Below are 13,943 nucleotides of genomic sequence, written 5' to 3' on the forward strand. Positions count from 1 at the left end.
AATCGCCTGCGACTGGTGGTTGATCCATTCGTTCCATTTGGAAACGAGATACGAATTCTCTTAGCATCTCGTTATCCTTTTATCTTACCTTGAATAGGTCCGACTTCCTAGTCTCGATTTTTATGGCCCCAGCATGTGCTTTTACGAAAGAATCTGCAAGCAAAGCCAAAGAATCGATAGAGTTAGATGGTAAATTATGGTACCATATCATTGCTCCCTTTGACAGGGTTTCACCGAATGTTTTCAATAATACAGATTCGATCTCATCGTCCTCCAGATCGTTCCCTTTGATGGCACATGTGTAAGAGGTGACATGTTCGTTGGGATCGGTCGTTCTATTATATTTAGGAATCTCGGGCATGCGAAACTTCTTCGGGATCGGTTTAGCAGCCGCGCTTGGGGGGAAAGGCTTTTGTACGAATTTTTTGGAATTTAAGCCCTTCAATATTGGTGGTGCCCCCGGAATCTGATCAACCCTGGAGTTATACGTTTCCACCTTTTTGTCATTTGCTTCGATCCTCCTTTCTCCTGATTCTATTCGTTTGGTCAGTTCTTCAAACATCTTAGCAATTTCGGGATTAGTCCCCGACTCTTGCTCATTTGACCTTACTATAGTTGGTTCCGTTCTATGGGCGATTTCTCGGGGTGGACTAGGCTCCGGCCTGCTCGGTATCTGGGTTTGACTCTGTAACTGAGCTATTGCTGCCTGTTGAGCTTGCAATATTTTGAAAATCATGCACAAGCTGACACCATTTTCTTCGACATTATAGGTATCTCGAGCTGCAGATCGAGTGCCACCATGAATGCTATTTTCTGGTTCAGAATGTGGGTTTGCCTCAATGGCCACATGCGAATTAACGTCTAATGGCACTTCAACTCGAGCTTCAACAGCGTCGACAAGCGACATTCCGGCCCTGGGCGTCAAGTTGTTGTTCTCACCTTGAAGGCCAGCTTCGTTGTCGATAGGTAATGCCATTTAATTTGAGAGTTCCTCTTTGCTAATCCGAAATCAAAGGAACTTCCGAAAATATGCGTAAAATGGTGTGTTTTTGCAGATTCGTATCAAATAATCACTATTATCCTTAGCCCCACGGTGGGCGCCAAACTGTTTACCCAAAAGACGGATAGAATTGAATTTGTACGTAGTTCTAAGGGTATGTGGTATAACTTGACACAAATCGTAAGAGTAAAAATGGAAATATCGAATATTGATTGCAAAGAATAAAAAATAAGCAAAGTTGGAAAGAAGATGATTTATGGATTAAGCAAGATGAATCAATCTATGTAGCTAAAAAAGGATAACTCTTCAATATAGGAGTGTATGATCTCTCAGTTACAATGTCTGTAGAAAACTTGGTCCTTACAGAAATAATAACCATCCCCTTTATAGTGAAGGGATCCTACTTTAGATATAATTAAAAATATATAGTGGGAGACCCATGATAAATCAGCTTTTCCATAATTCCTGCCAGGATTCTCTCCTCTAGTGCGGTTGCAACGACTCTTGTCTATGAGCTCGATATCGACTCGAGCTCTCGATCTTGACTTCGAGCTCGATTCTGATTCGGAGCCTTGTATTGATTCCGGGACAATGTTGGTCGGTCCCTGCCTCATAAGCGCGATAACTTCTTCATAGTTCGATTTGGATTCGAGCTCGATAATGATATCGAGCTTGACATTGATCGGTCCCTAGGGCTCGAAGCTCGATGACCTGACTTCGATCTAATGCATTACCATTTCGACCAGTTCGTACGAAGGACTAACCGGTTTTGACTGTATACAATTTTCCAGTCCAGCGGTGTTCTCTTCTTACAGTTCTGCATGACACCTTGATTGCATACTAGAGAAGTGAAGAAAAATATTTAATAAACATCAATTGCAGAGAGACAAAATTGGAACTAGCGAGTGAGTGCTTCAAGTTCAAAACATAGAACCAAGGTTTCAAAATACCAAAAACATCCCTGATTATTATTATTTTTTGGGCCAAAATCTTAGATAGCCCTTTAAACTTGGCACATTTTGTAAAATAAACATATAAACTTATGGGGTGACCAGATAGACACTTGAACTTGTCCAAAGTGTAATTTTTAAACACCTCTGTCCATCCCGGCATATCGCGTATTGTATATTTACTGATGAGCATGTGATACCTATTTAAAAGTTGTTGAGTCAGAAAATTAACGGTAAAAAACCCCTCTTTATATAACCCATACCCAATACTACTTTTCTCCAACGATTAAAAAAGTCCTAGCCCCTAATATTCCTCTTCTCCATAGCCAAAAAATTCCAGAGGTCATTTTATGTGTTTTTTTCTACATCTCCCTTAACTCCCGCTCGTATTTGGGAAATTCTCTCTCGATAACTCTTCCCACATAGTGAAATCTTACAGTTATAACACTATCCATGTGGAATTGCAGCAAAAAAAAAATAAAAAAATTTTCGAAATCTTAGACAAATGCCCCAACTTTTAACCAAAAATAACAACAAAACTCTAACTCATTTAAACTATAAATCCATGCAAACAAAAGTATATTTTACTGGTTTCTATCACTGAAGAGACAAAATCAACTAAAATCTCCAGAACAAATTAATCGAAACCCTTGAATACGGAATTTGCATTCAACCCATCATTCACCTAGCATAAAATAAAATCTCCACCTTTACATGATTTCCTCTTGATTTAGTTGTAGTTTGGATGAAATTTAACTTTAGAATTAAAAGAACTATGATACAAATTAGATAGGGAATGGGGTGGGAGTTGGGTCTTAGAAAGCGAAGAGAGAGAAGATGAACAAATGAGAGGTATTGCTTTAGACTATTATTTGCTTACATGGAAAACAAAAAAAATACTCGTGTTAACATATTATTCGTTCATTTTCCATGTAAGTGGCGTTTGGACCTCACGCACAAAGTCTAACATACAGAGGTATTTAAAAATTACACTTTGAACGAGTTCAAGTGTCTATCTGGTCACCCCATAAGTTTATATGTTTATTTTACAAAACGTGCCAAGTTTAAGGGGCTATCTAAGATTTTGGCCTTTTTTTTTTGATGAAGTAAGAGATTGTATTAATAAGGCATCCAGAAGATGCAAATTACAAAAGATGACAAAAGTGTACAGTGTCTAAGAAGACACTGAATTAGCTCCTGTACAATGTTTAAGCTAAGATCATGGAGCTAACAAAATCCAAAAAATTATCCACACTATTAACAGGAGTATGGAAGTTCCAACTAAACAGGCTAACTAAACAGATACTCCATCCGTTCCAATTTATGTGAACCTACTTGATTGGGCACGAAGTTTAAGAAAAAATAAAGACTTTTGAAATTTGTGCTTCTAAACAAATCAAAAAGGGACCCAGAGTATTTGTGTGGTTATAAAAGTTTCTCATTAAGGTAGAATTGTAAGTTTAAGATAAATTATTACCAAATTTAGAAAGAGATCATTCTTTTTGAAACGGACCAAAAAGGAAATAGGTTCACATAAACTGGAACAGAGAGAGTAGCTTTTAAAGAGTGTAATGGAGTTGAGATTCTATCAAAACATCTGCGGTTCCTTTCGTTCCATAAGCACTAAAAAATTATAGTCGAGATCATTCTCCAGATCCTCTTGATGGCTTTATCAACTCTCCAAAAAATCCAGCTAACATATGCATCTTTGATGTGGAAAGGCATCACCCATGCTAAGTCAAAAATAGAGTAGAAGAAATTTCAGATGTCACCTGCTATTGGGTAATGAAGAAACAAATGGTTGACACTCTCTGAATTTTGCTGGCATAGATAGCAACTGTTAGCTAGTACAATACCTCTTCTTCTTAGGTTATCTTGTGTCAAGAAAGCTTCTCTGAGAGCTAACCAGGTGAAGCAAGATACTTTGAGTGGTTGTCTAGTCCTCCAGACATGTTTCCAAGGCCAGTCCTCAAGCATTTCATTCTGTGAACATATGAGGTTATAGCTGGCCTTGATTGTGTACTTTCCTCTTGTTGAGTTTCCCCATATGAGTTTGTCAGGTTGATGCTATTCAATTTTGCATTCTTCCAATGTGGATAATAGAAGAAGTAGATCATTAATTTTCCAGTCTTGGAGGTTTCTTCTGAATAGAGGATTCCAAGTGTTCCCCTCTCTGTTGTGAGCAACCATTGAATTCTGTCGACTAGCTATCTGATACAACCCAGGATATAATTCTCTCAGTGTTGTGTTACCAATCCATCTGTCCTCCCAGAATTTTACATGAGAGCCATTGCCAACTCTGTATGTTATTTCCTGGAGAAAATCAGTTTGAAGAGATCTGATATGTTTCCATAGTTCCACCTCATATGGGGCATTGTTTTCTTTGGTGCACCACTGGTTTTGAGCTCCATGCTTTGCCGTAATGACCTCCTTCCAATAAACTGGTTCAGGTTGCCCATACCTCCATAGCCACTTTATTAACATGCTTTTGTTATGGAGCTTTAGGTTCATGAGTCCCATTCCCCAATTAGATTTAGGCTGAATAACTTTGGCCCATTTCACCAAAGGGAATTTGTGAGTTGTGTTGTTGCCCTCCCATAGAAACCTCCTTCTCAATCTGTCTAGCTGTTTTAGAACTGAGCTTGGCATAGGGTATAAGGACATACAGTAAGTAGGGGTGCTGTCAAGAACACTGCTAATTAAAGTGAGTCTGCCATCCATTGAGAGATACTGCATTTGCCAAGTTACAAGTCTCTTTTCCACTTTTTCTAGAACATCGCTCCATACTCCGATTGATTTATATTTAGCACCCAAAGGTATGTAGTGGGAAAAGATCTTATTTTACAACACAAGATCTCTGCCAATTCTTCTAGGTTGGAGACTTCATTGACTGGGTATATGGTGCTTTTAAGCATGTTGATGTGTAATCCAGAGATGGATTCAAAGATGAGCAAAGTGAGATTGAGATGAGATACTTGGAGTCTCTCTGCTCCACAAAAGATCAGTGTATCATCTGCATATAGCAAATGGGAGACAATGACTGAATTAGCTGGATTTCTGCCCACTTGAAACCCATGTATCCAATTCATCTCCTTAGCTTTGACCAACATTTTTGTAAGGCCCTCCATGGCTAGTAAAAAGAGGAATGGAGAAAGATGATCTCCTTGACCGAGGCCCTTTTGTGGGGAGAAAAAACCTACCGGACTCCTATTCACCAGCACAGAATACTTCACTGAAGAAATGTTAAAATAAATTCACCTAATCCATCTGTCACCAAATCTCATCATCTTCAACATGTTGATGAGGTATGACTAGTTTAATTGATCTAAAGCCTTCTCAATATCGAGTTTGCACATTAAGCCAGTTTCCCCGTTTTTGATTCTCCAATCCAAAACTTCATTTGCAATCAAGGATGCATCTGTGATTTGCCTATTTTTGATGAAGGCACTTTGTTAGCTAGAGACCAGCTTCCCAATAACTCTTTTCATTCTTTCAGCAAGGATCTTCGCCACCAATTTATAGATACTTCCTATTAGACTAGTTGGTCTGAAATCCTTGGAATTTTATCAAACACCTTTTGGGCGTAAAGTCTCATAGCCCTCATTAATGGTGTTTTCCTCACCTAATTCTCATTCTACTACTTCTAGGTGATCCTACAATCCCAAATAGATGTAACTAACACAATTTCTCATCACCCAAATATTTACAACAATCATAATTCAACAATCCAAAACCCTAGCATAGTTCTTATGGTTCTCTTTATCAAACCCATTTACTATTCTCCCAAAAACTCATCAATTCATAGTTATAAATGTAAGGAGTAGAAGCATTATTTTTTTGAAGTTCAATCCTCTTGAATTCGAGTTCTATGGTTTCTTTTCTCAACAATGGAGTCTCGATCAAATATCTAATGATTTGAAGAATTTACCCATGTTAATAAGGTGTTGGAGAATTGAAATTAACTTAAAATCATCTTTAGAACTCACCTTGGATGAGAGAGGGACCTTGGGGAAGTTGGGTTCTTGAGAGCTTCCCTTTCTTGAGCAAGCTTACGTGTTTGGGGTTGGAGGGAACGAGGTAGGGTTTAAATAAGTGTACACGTCCCAAAAATTGAGAAAGAAATAAAAGTAGCTCGGATAAACATCATCGGCGCGAGGCATCAACTGAGGCGCCAAAATAACTGTGCAAGGCGCCATCAGAGGCGCCAAAACTACAGTGCCTTGCATTGTCAGGGGCACTGACTTTGATGTACTGGACAATGACTTGAACTGTCAGGGGCACTGAGGTTAATTCCCTGGACATTGCCTTGCGCTGTCTATGGCCGTGAGTTTTTATGGCCTTGCATTTCTATGGCCGTGAGTTTTCATGGTCTTGCACTATCTATGACTATGAATTTTTATGGCCTTGCACTGTCTAAGGCTATAAGACAGACCTCCCATAAACTTAGTTGATCCAATCGTATTTTATGCACCTCACTCTCGGTCTTGATTCTAAAATAATTGTTTCCACCCATACTCATCCCGATAGGACTTCACATGTTAAAAGGTCACATTAATACTCATTTAATGCATCCACAACTAATTCAGATTTACAAAGTATTACATTATATCCCCCTTGGGATCATTCATCCTCGAATGATTGTCCTTATTATAACTACATCTAACTCTGGACCTTAACGGGACGGATGGAAACCTATGAAAGCTGAACTGTCATGAACACACGCATACTAAACTGAATGAATACATGATTACTAACTGCTGAGCTACTGAACTGAATAGGTACTGAGCTGAATGGCTACTGAATTGACTGAATACTGAGCTGACTGAATACTGAAAGACATGGAGATTATATTATAAGGTCTGAATGAAAAGGTTAGTTACCTTCAATATTTCTCCAAAATACCTGCCAGCTAATAGAGCATACCACAAGCCTCACAAGACATCATAAGACACATAACATGAAACATATACGTGAATATTGGTCTATCATGGATACATGAATTCTGAACTAACGTGGATATATGAATACTGAAGTGAAGTGAATATCTAAGTACTGAATTGACATCAATATTTGAGTACTAATCTGGCATGCATATATGAGTACTGGACTGACATGAGTATCAGAGTACTGAACTGACATGAATGTTCTAACATAAGATCTGAATACTGGAAAGATAAATGTCGTGACATGAGATCTGAATACTGGAAACTTGAATGTTATAACATGACACGTGAAATACTAGGTGTACATCCACCAATTCTTGCCTCTAACTCATAAGCTACTTGCCCAATCCTTCATAGGATCCTATATGACCCGATATATCTGGGACTTAGCTTTCCTTTCTTCCCAAATCTTATAATACCTTTCATGAGCAAAACTTTCAGAAACACACAATAATCAACTTGAAATTCTAAGTCTCTACACTGCACATCCGAATAGGACTTTTGACAACTCTGAGCCGTCTTCAAATGCTCTTGAATCAACTTGAATTTCTCCATAGCTTGATAGACCAAATCCGATCCCAACAACTCTTCTTCGCCAACTTCGAACCAACCAATTGGCGATCTACACCTACGCCCATACAAATCATGCTTTCTAAATGAGCGAGATATCCTATTATAAGGTCCATATTTACCGTCTCCACTAAAGGATATGTGTATTCTGAGATAAACACTTGGTTTTATGCTGCTCGACTTTCACTTGCTGACAATTTGGACACTTGGCCACAATGTCTGCTATATTCCTTTTCATGTCGTTCCACCAATAAATCTCCTTGAGCATGATACATCATTGGGGAACCGGGGTTGATATAATACCTGGAATTATGGGCTTCTAACATGATCCTCCTTCTCTAAGTTCATCTATGTCTGGACACACAATCCTTCTTGGTACCTCAAAGTACCATCATCTTCCCCTTTGTTCAAAAGCCATCATCTTATGCTTGTGAATCCCCTCTTTCAGCTACAACAAGTAAGGATCATCAAAGTGTTTCTCGTTCACTTCGGCTACTAAGGAGGAACAAGTCCTGTTCTGGACAACAACTCCATTATCTTCGAAGTCCGAAAGTCAAACTCCTAAGTTGACTAAGCAGTGAACGTCTTTCACCAGAGTTCTCTTGTCTACCTCAATCATGAGCTATACTTCCCATACTTGGCTATCTTTTTAAGGTAATTCCTGCAAACACTTATAGTATTGATGCGAGCTAAGTATTTGACCAGTACACCGAAGATTAGAGTTTCATGAACATTCTACTAACTTCATATTTCTTACACACGCTAGGAACATTCCTGGTGGTAATTATATCATTTTTCGTATCCATGCTAACTTTTCGGGTATCAAATCTCCAACTGGACTTACTGATAATTTTCACAACTCCCCTTTAGGCCAAAGCTTAAGATCTTATACTTGCGGATCATTCTCTTTTGTTGTGATCCGAACAACATTCCTTATCTTCTGCAATTCTTTGCACTTTACGTCAATAATGACTCATTTTCCAACATACTTCTAATCAATCTTTCTTACTAGGAAAAACTAAATTACTTACATAAACGGAAAGCTAATGTATTCACAACTATCATACACAATCTTAAATGATTTAACTCTGCTCACGTTGTCAATCTTGGGGAGACCCTTTTTCGATAATTCTTAAAGGCTATTCTTCTGTAGTTTGCTCTCTTACTGCTACCTGATTCACCCCCCCCTCCCCACTGTACTTCAGGTTTAACTTAAACTCTTCGGGTTCTAACACGCGTTCGGTGTTTCAAACTGTTACCCACTCACTAGTGTTAACTTGACTAAGTAAATCAAATTGTACCTCTACTGAAATTGCTAATTTATTGTATCTACTCAAAACTTACTATCCTTTTACTAACCACCTGCTAGCATCATGTTTTCTTGTTCTGCTTTGAATAACTAAAGTGAAGCATAAAGTTATTCCTAACTCCCCTCACCATCCGACCCTATTTTGCGGTCGCATACTATCTTTTTCTTTGAACTATGTACATGGATCACACTTAGGGAAATTTCATCTGTCTTAAACGAAATTGGAATATCTAACACCAAACTTTCTATACACTTCAAAATCATATCAGACTATAAACATCCGGGGTAAAAACTTAGTCACATAATCTATGTGGGACTGTCATATCCTTTATCTCACAATAATAGCTGCTGCTTATAATAACTTACTAACATGGTACTTTCTAGCTCTAATATGAATAAATTTGAACAACTTAAAATCATTCCCTGAAATTCAATATCGGCTGCTCTTGATTCTCATTTTGTACATCATATCTTCTTAGTCATATGCATGAATCGTACGAAAGACACATCTTTGGTAATAACAAATGTTTCTGACTCCTATTATTTTGCCCTTAGGCTCTTTTGTGTCCAAAACTATAATGATCAATCTATGCCTGCTACGATTAAATTCTTAACCCGTTACACTATGGGGTCTGACATCTGAACTATCATCATCCAACATGTGGCTCAATTCTCAAAAATTAAAATGAAATTGTTCTATGAGGTAAAACACATACGGATACACTACCATACATAAACTTGTCCTTTATAGTATACAATTATTTGATAAATCACTTTCTGCACCATCCGGCGAGTCTTGAGTCTTAAATCCGGACCTAAAACATGCGAAGATATTGCTATATCTGTTACTTACCTTTTCGTTTGGCAACCATAGGCATCACTGTATATTCACAAGTCACCAGAATTTGGATACACTGAAAATTAGAGATCTGGTAACTGAATAACTGAATACTGGCATACTGAATAACCATAAACCTACTAATTGAAAGACTGTATAACTAGTAACTGAGGTAAACTGATAACCATAAAACATGATAACTGCTTTCGTATTTTCTGATAAGGTTATGCTCTAATATGTACTACTATCTATTGTATCCCGCTTTCAACATCCTCTTAAGTCTAATTTGTTACCAACCTGTACTCCATAATTATACCCCAATAGGCGATCATCCTCTCTAGGACCTTGGGTTTTTCCTGCCCGTCACTTGGGCATTCGATACATCTGGAATTCGATAGGAAGAGAAGGTTACCTATTGCTCTAAGCCTCATGGCACGATCTAGAGTAGAAATAAATAAGATAATTCTGAATGTCTTGGTAGTTAACCATTTATATGCGTGGCCGACACACAAATATAAAGGAAACTCCACTGGACACGGCTTCATAGACTCCCTAGGACACTTGAACCTAGTGCTCTGATACCAAGCTTTGTCATGCCCCAAACCTGGGCCTGGACATAACACGACACTAGGTGCCTGATTACATGTGACCGAGCGAACCAACTAGCTGACTGAATCAACATGTGATATCATAACATACTGAATGCGGAAGATAAACTAACACGTGCTGATATACTGAAAGTTTGAATGATATAAATCAATGTGCGGAAACAGTAGCATAAATATGCAACATATCTGCAATCAACATTGCTTAACATGAAAAGCCTGCGACTCTGTCTAATTGTTACTCTAGTCTATTAAGCCTCTAATGAAGTACTGAAAATACTGACTGTTTGTAAATACTGAAAGACTGTAAAGAAATGATAATGCCCCGAAATAACTGGGGCTCACCCAATAGCTGGTACGAGAATCCTAGCGCTCTGAATCGTCAACCTGTAAATCATTACCTGCATCGTGAGATGCAGGCCCCGAGCAAAAGAAATGTCAAAACATTTGAATTGCACTGGTATGTAAAGCAACTGAAAGAAAGAACTATAAATACTTAAATTGAAACTGATAACTGAACTAAACATAGGAAGTAAGGTTATGAATACTCCCTCTTTTGAATGATGAACCAACTGTTTATCTGAATAATATAAATATATATATATATATATATATATATATATATATATATATATATATATATATATATATATATATATATATATATATATATATATGTGCACAAACTGCGGCCTCGAGCCCAAGTATACGTATACATAACTGCGGCCTCAGGCCCAAATACAGGTATTCAACATTCAGGAGTTTAGAATCAGGAACTGAGAATTATACTGCAATACGTGATGCTGAAATACTGAATCATACTGAGTTACTTGATACTGAAATGCTGAATAGGATTAGACTAAGACATGTATTCATAATAAACTGATTTGTCATAACTGAAACGCATAGGATATTGAACGATTAAGAAACTATGCCATCTAGAGAATAGAAGTTCTACAACTATTCATGAAACTAAGGCATAATTACTTTATGAGGAAACTCATAACAGTCAAAAAGTATAGGACGTAGAGAGAATCATAAACATTCCCAAACGTAAAGAGAGTTAGCCTCACATACCTTAACATAGAGAATATCACATTGTTCGTCGTCTCTTTCACGATAATATATGGCAATGTATATCAAGAGGAACCAATATTAGCTCTAAGGCTCATATTTTGATAACTTTGGAATTTTATCAAACACCTTTTGGGCGTAAAGCTTCATAGCCCTCACTAATGGTGTTTTCCTCAACTAATTTTCATTCTACTACTTCTAGGTGATTCTAAAATCCCAAATAGATGTAACTAACATAATTTCTCATCACCCAAACGTTTACAACAATCACAAGTCAACAATCCAAAACCCTAGCATAGTTCTTATGGTTCTCTTTATCAAACCCATTTACTATTTTCCCAAAAACTCATCAATTCATAGTTATAAATGTAAGGAGTAAAAGTATTACCTTTTTGAAGTTCAATCTTCTTGAATTCGAGTTCTAGGGTTTCGTTTCTCAACAATAGTATCTCGATCGAATATCTAATGATTTGAAGGATTTACCCATGTTAATAAGGTGTTGGAGAATGAAAATTAACTTAGAATCATCTTTAGAACTCACCTTGGATGATGGAGGGACCATGGGGAAGTTGGGTTCTTGAGAGCTTCCCTTTCTTGAGCAAACTTACGTGTTTGGGGTTGTAGAAATGAGGTAGGGTTTAAATTAGTGTACGCGTCCCAAAAATTGAGGAGGAAATAAAAGTATCTCAGATAAACATCGTCGGCACGGGGCATCATCTGAGGCGCCAAAACTACAATGCCTTGCACTGTCAGGGGCACTGACTTTGATGCCCTGGATAGTGCCTTGCACTGTCAGGGGTGCTGAGGTTAATGCCCTGGACAGTGCCTTGAACTGTCTATGGCCATGAGTTTTTAAGTCCTTACATTCTCTATGGCCATGGGTTTCCATGGCCTTGCACTATCTATGGCTGTGAATTTTCATGGCCTTGCACTGTCTAAGGCTATAAGACGGACCTCCCATAAACTTAGTTGATCCAATCAAATTTTATGCACCTCACTCTCGGTCTTAATTCTAAAATTATTATTTTCACCCATACTCATCCCGATAGGACTTCACATATTAAAAGGTCACATTAATACTCATTTAATGCATCCACAACTAATTCAGATTTACGGAGTGTTACAAGCCATAGACACCTGGACTTTTGCCTCTAGGAGGTTTCCTTAGCAATTGCCAATTGTTCAAGTTGAATGATTTCATCTTTTCCTCTGGTGTTTGACCTCTATGTTCTGCTGTTTTGCTCTAGTAATTGTAAATCAGCAATAGCTTTGTTCCTTTTGGTTTCCATATTACCGTAGACTTCTTTGTTCTATCTAGTAAGATCCTTCTTTAGGCTCCTTAGTTTCTGGATAAGGATGAAATCTGGGTTTCCAAACACTGAATAAGATTGCCATCATCCCTTCATCTTGTCCAGAAACCCCTCTGATTTGAGCCACATATTCTCAATTTTGAAATAAGAAGGTGTAGTTTCCCAATCTCCACTCTCCAAAAGGATTAGCTTATGATCTGAAATTAATCTAGGCATAGCAATTTGGTACACATTCTTGAAAATTTCATTCCATTCAATTGAGAATATGTAACGACCCGGCCGGTTGCTTGTAGAGAAGCCTCACTTCTTGACCATGTGTATAAAGCTCCCTGAAGTGGTGGATCAATCAGACCTAACTCCTGAATTGTGTCTGAGAATCCCAACATAGCCCTGGATCTTCTTACGTAATTTAATCTCTCACTTTCAAATCTGCAGACATTAAAATCTCCACCAATTACCCAATTGTCAGATCACAACCCCCTGATTATTGCAAGTTCGTTCCAAAGACTAGTTATTTCAGGGTTGGTGTGAGGACCATACACCCCTATGAATACCCAATTTAAATCTTCTAATAAACTTTCGAATCTCCAGGAGATTGACAAGTTCCCGACTTCAGAGTCTAAACAATTCTAATTCCTTTTATCCCACATAATTAGGATCCTCCCCCTTTGCTACCATATGCCTTCAGTTCAGCCTATGCCACCCATCTATTTTTCCATATTTGACTAATCAAGGAATTGCCCCAATCCTCTATTTTTTGTAAGCATAGAATATCTATCCCCCACTTGTGTACAAGGATTTTTAAAGTACTCCTTTTATTCTTCCTGTTAAGACCTTGTACATTCCAACTTAGAATTTTGATCTTTATTTAGGGTAGATATTTTGAGACATGCCTCTTTCTTTCTTGCCACTGCTGCTGCCTTCTTGTAGACCCCAAGACAATTTTTTAAGCTCTGAACCCCCTTTAGACTTCCTTTTATTTGACTCCACTTCTGTATTTGCCAGTTGTTGCAATTTGATATTCCTTTTCTCCTCCATTCTAAAGATTAGCCCCATAATATCTGACTCGAAGCCTGTAGCATGTACCCCAAATGCTTTGCAAGCTTTCAGCAGTGCCATTTTCATCTATCTTGAGGTTTCCACCACTATAGGTGTGTCTACCATTTGCATGCATGATTTAGATGAATCATCTGTGTCATACCATGTCAAGGGGAGGAAATTGTTGAAAGACTGAGAAGAAAATTCTGATTCTGAGTCGTTGACCCTTGGGGATACTGTTTGCATGAGCAATTCTGACAAATTAGAGCTAATTCTTTCTGCTTCATCATCAGCATCAGATTAGGA

General features: G+C 37.9%; 1 protein-coding gene across 1 annotated transcript; it reads right to left on the reverse strand.

The window, feature by feature from the left end:
• Window positions 1–4,017: 4,017 nt before the first annotated feature.
• LOC142167239 (uncharacterized) lies at window positions 4,018–13,718 on the reverse strand. Its single transcript, XM_075227397.1, has 3 exons — window positions 13,493–13,718; window positions 4,833–5,182; window positions 4,018–4,680 (listed from the first exon to the last, which is right to left on the reverse strand). Exons 1-3 carry the CDS (start codon window positions 13,716–13,718, stop codon window positions 4,018–4,020), a joined length of 1,239 nt encoding a protein of 412 aa, XP_075083498.1.
• Window positions 13,719–13,943: the final 225 nt, after the last annotated feature.

This window comes from Nicotiana tabacum, chromosome 12 (assembly GCF_000715075.1).
Source record: "Nicotiana tabacum cultivar K326 chromosome 12, ASM71507v2, whole genome shotgun sequence".
Taxonomy (NCBI): domain Eukaryota; kingdom Viridiplantae; phylum Streptophyta; class Magnoliopsida; order Solanales; family Solanaceae; genus Nicotiana; species Nicotiana tabacum.

Excerpts from the sequence above, each read along its gene's own strand:
- LOC142167239 (XM_075227397.1), bottom strand. The coding sequence starts at position 13,718 with ATGGCACTGCTGAAAGCTTGCAAAGCATTTGGGGTACATGCTACAGGC. Across the intron at positions 5,183-13,492 it reads CAGTGGCAAGAAAGAAAGAG|TGAAGTATTCTGTGCTGGTG; the intron begins GCATGTCTCAAA and ends ACATTTCTTCAG. Across the intron at positions 4,681-4,832 it reads CCATATACCCAGTCAATGAA|TATCTCTCAATGGATGGCAG; the intron begins GTCTCCAACCTA and ends TGGCAAATGCAG.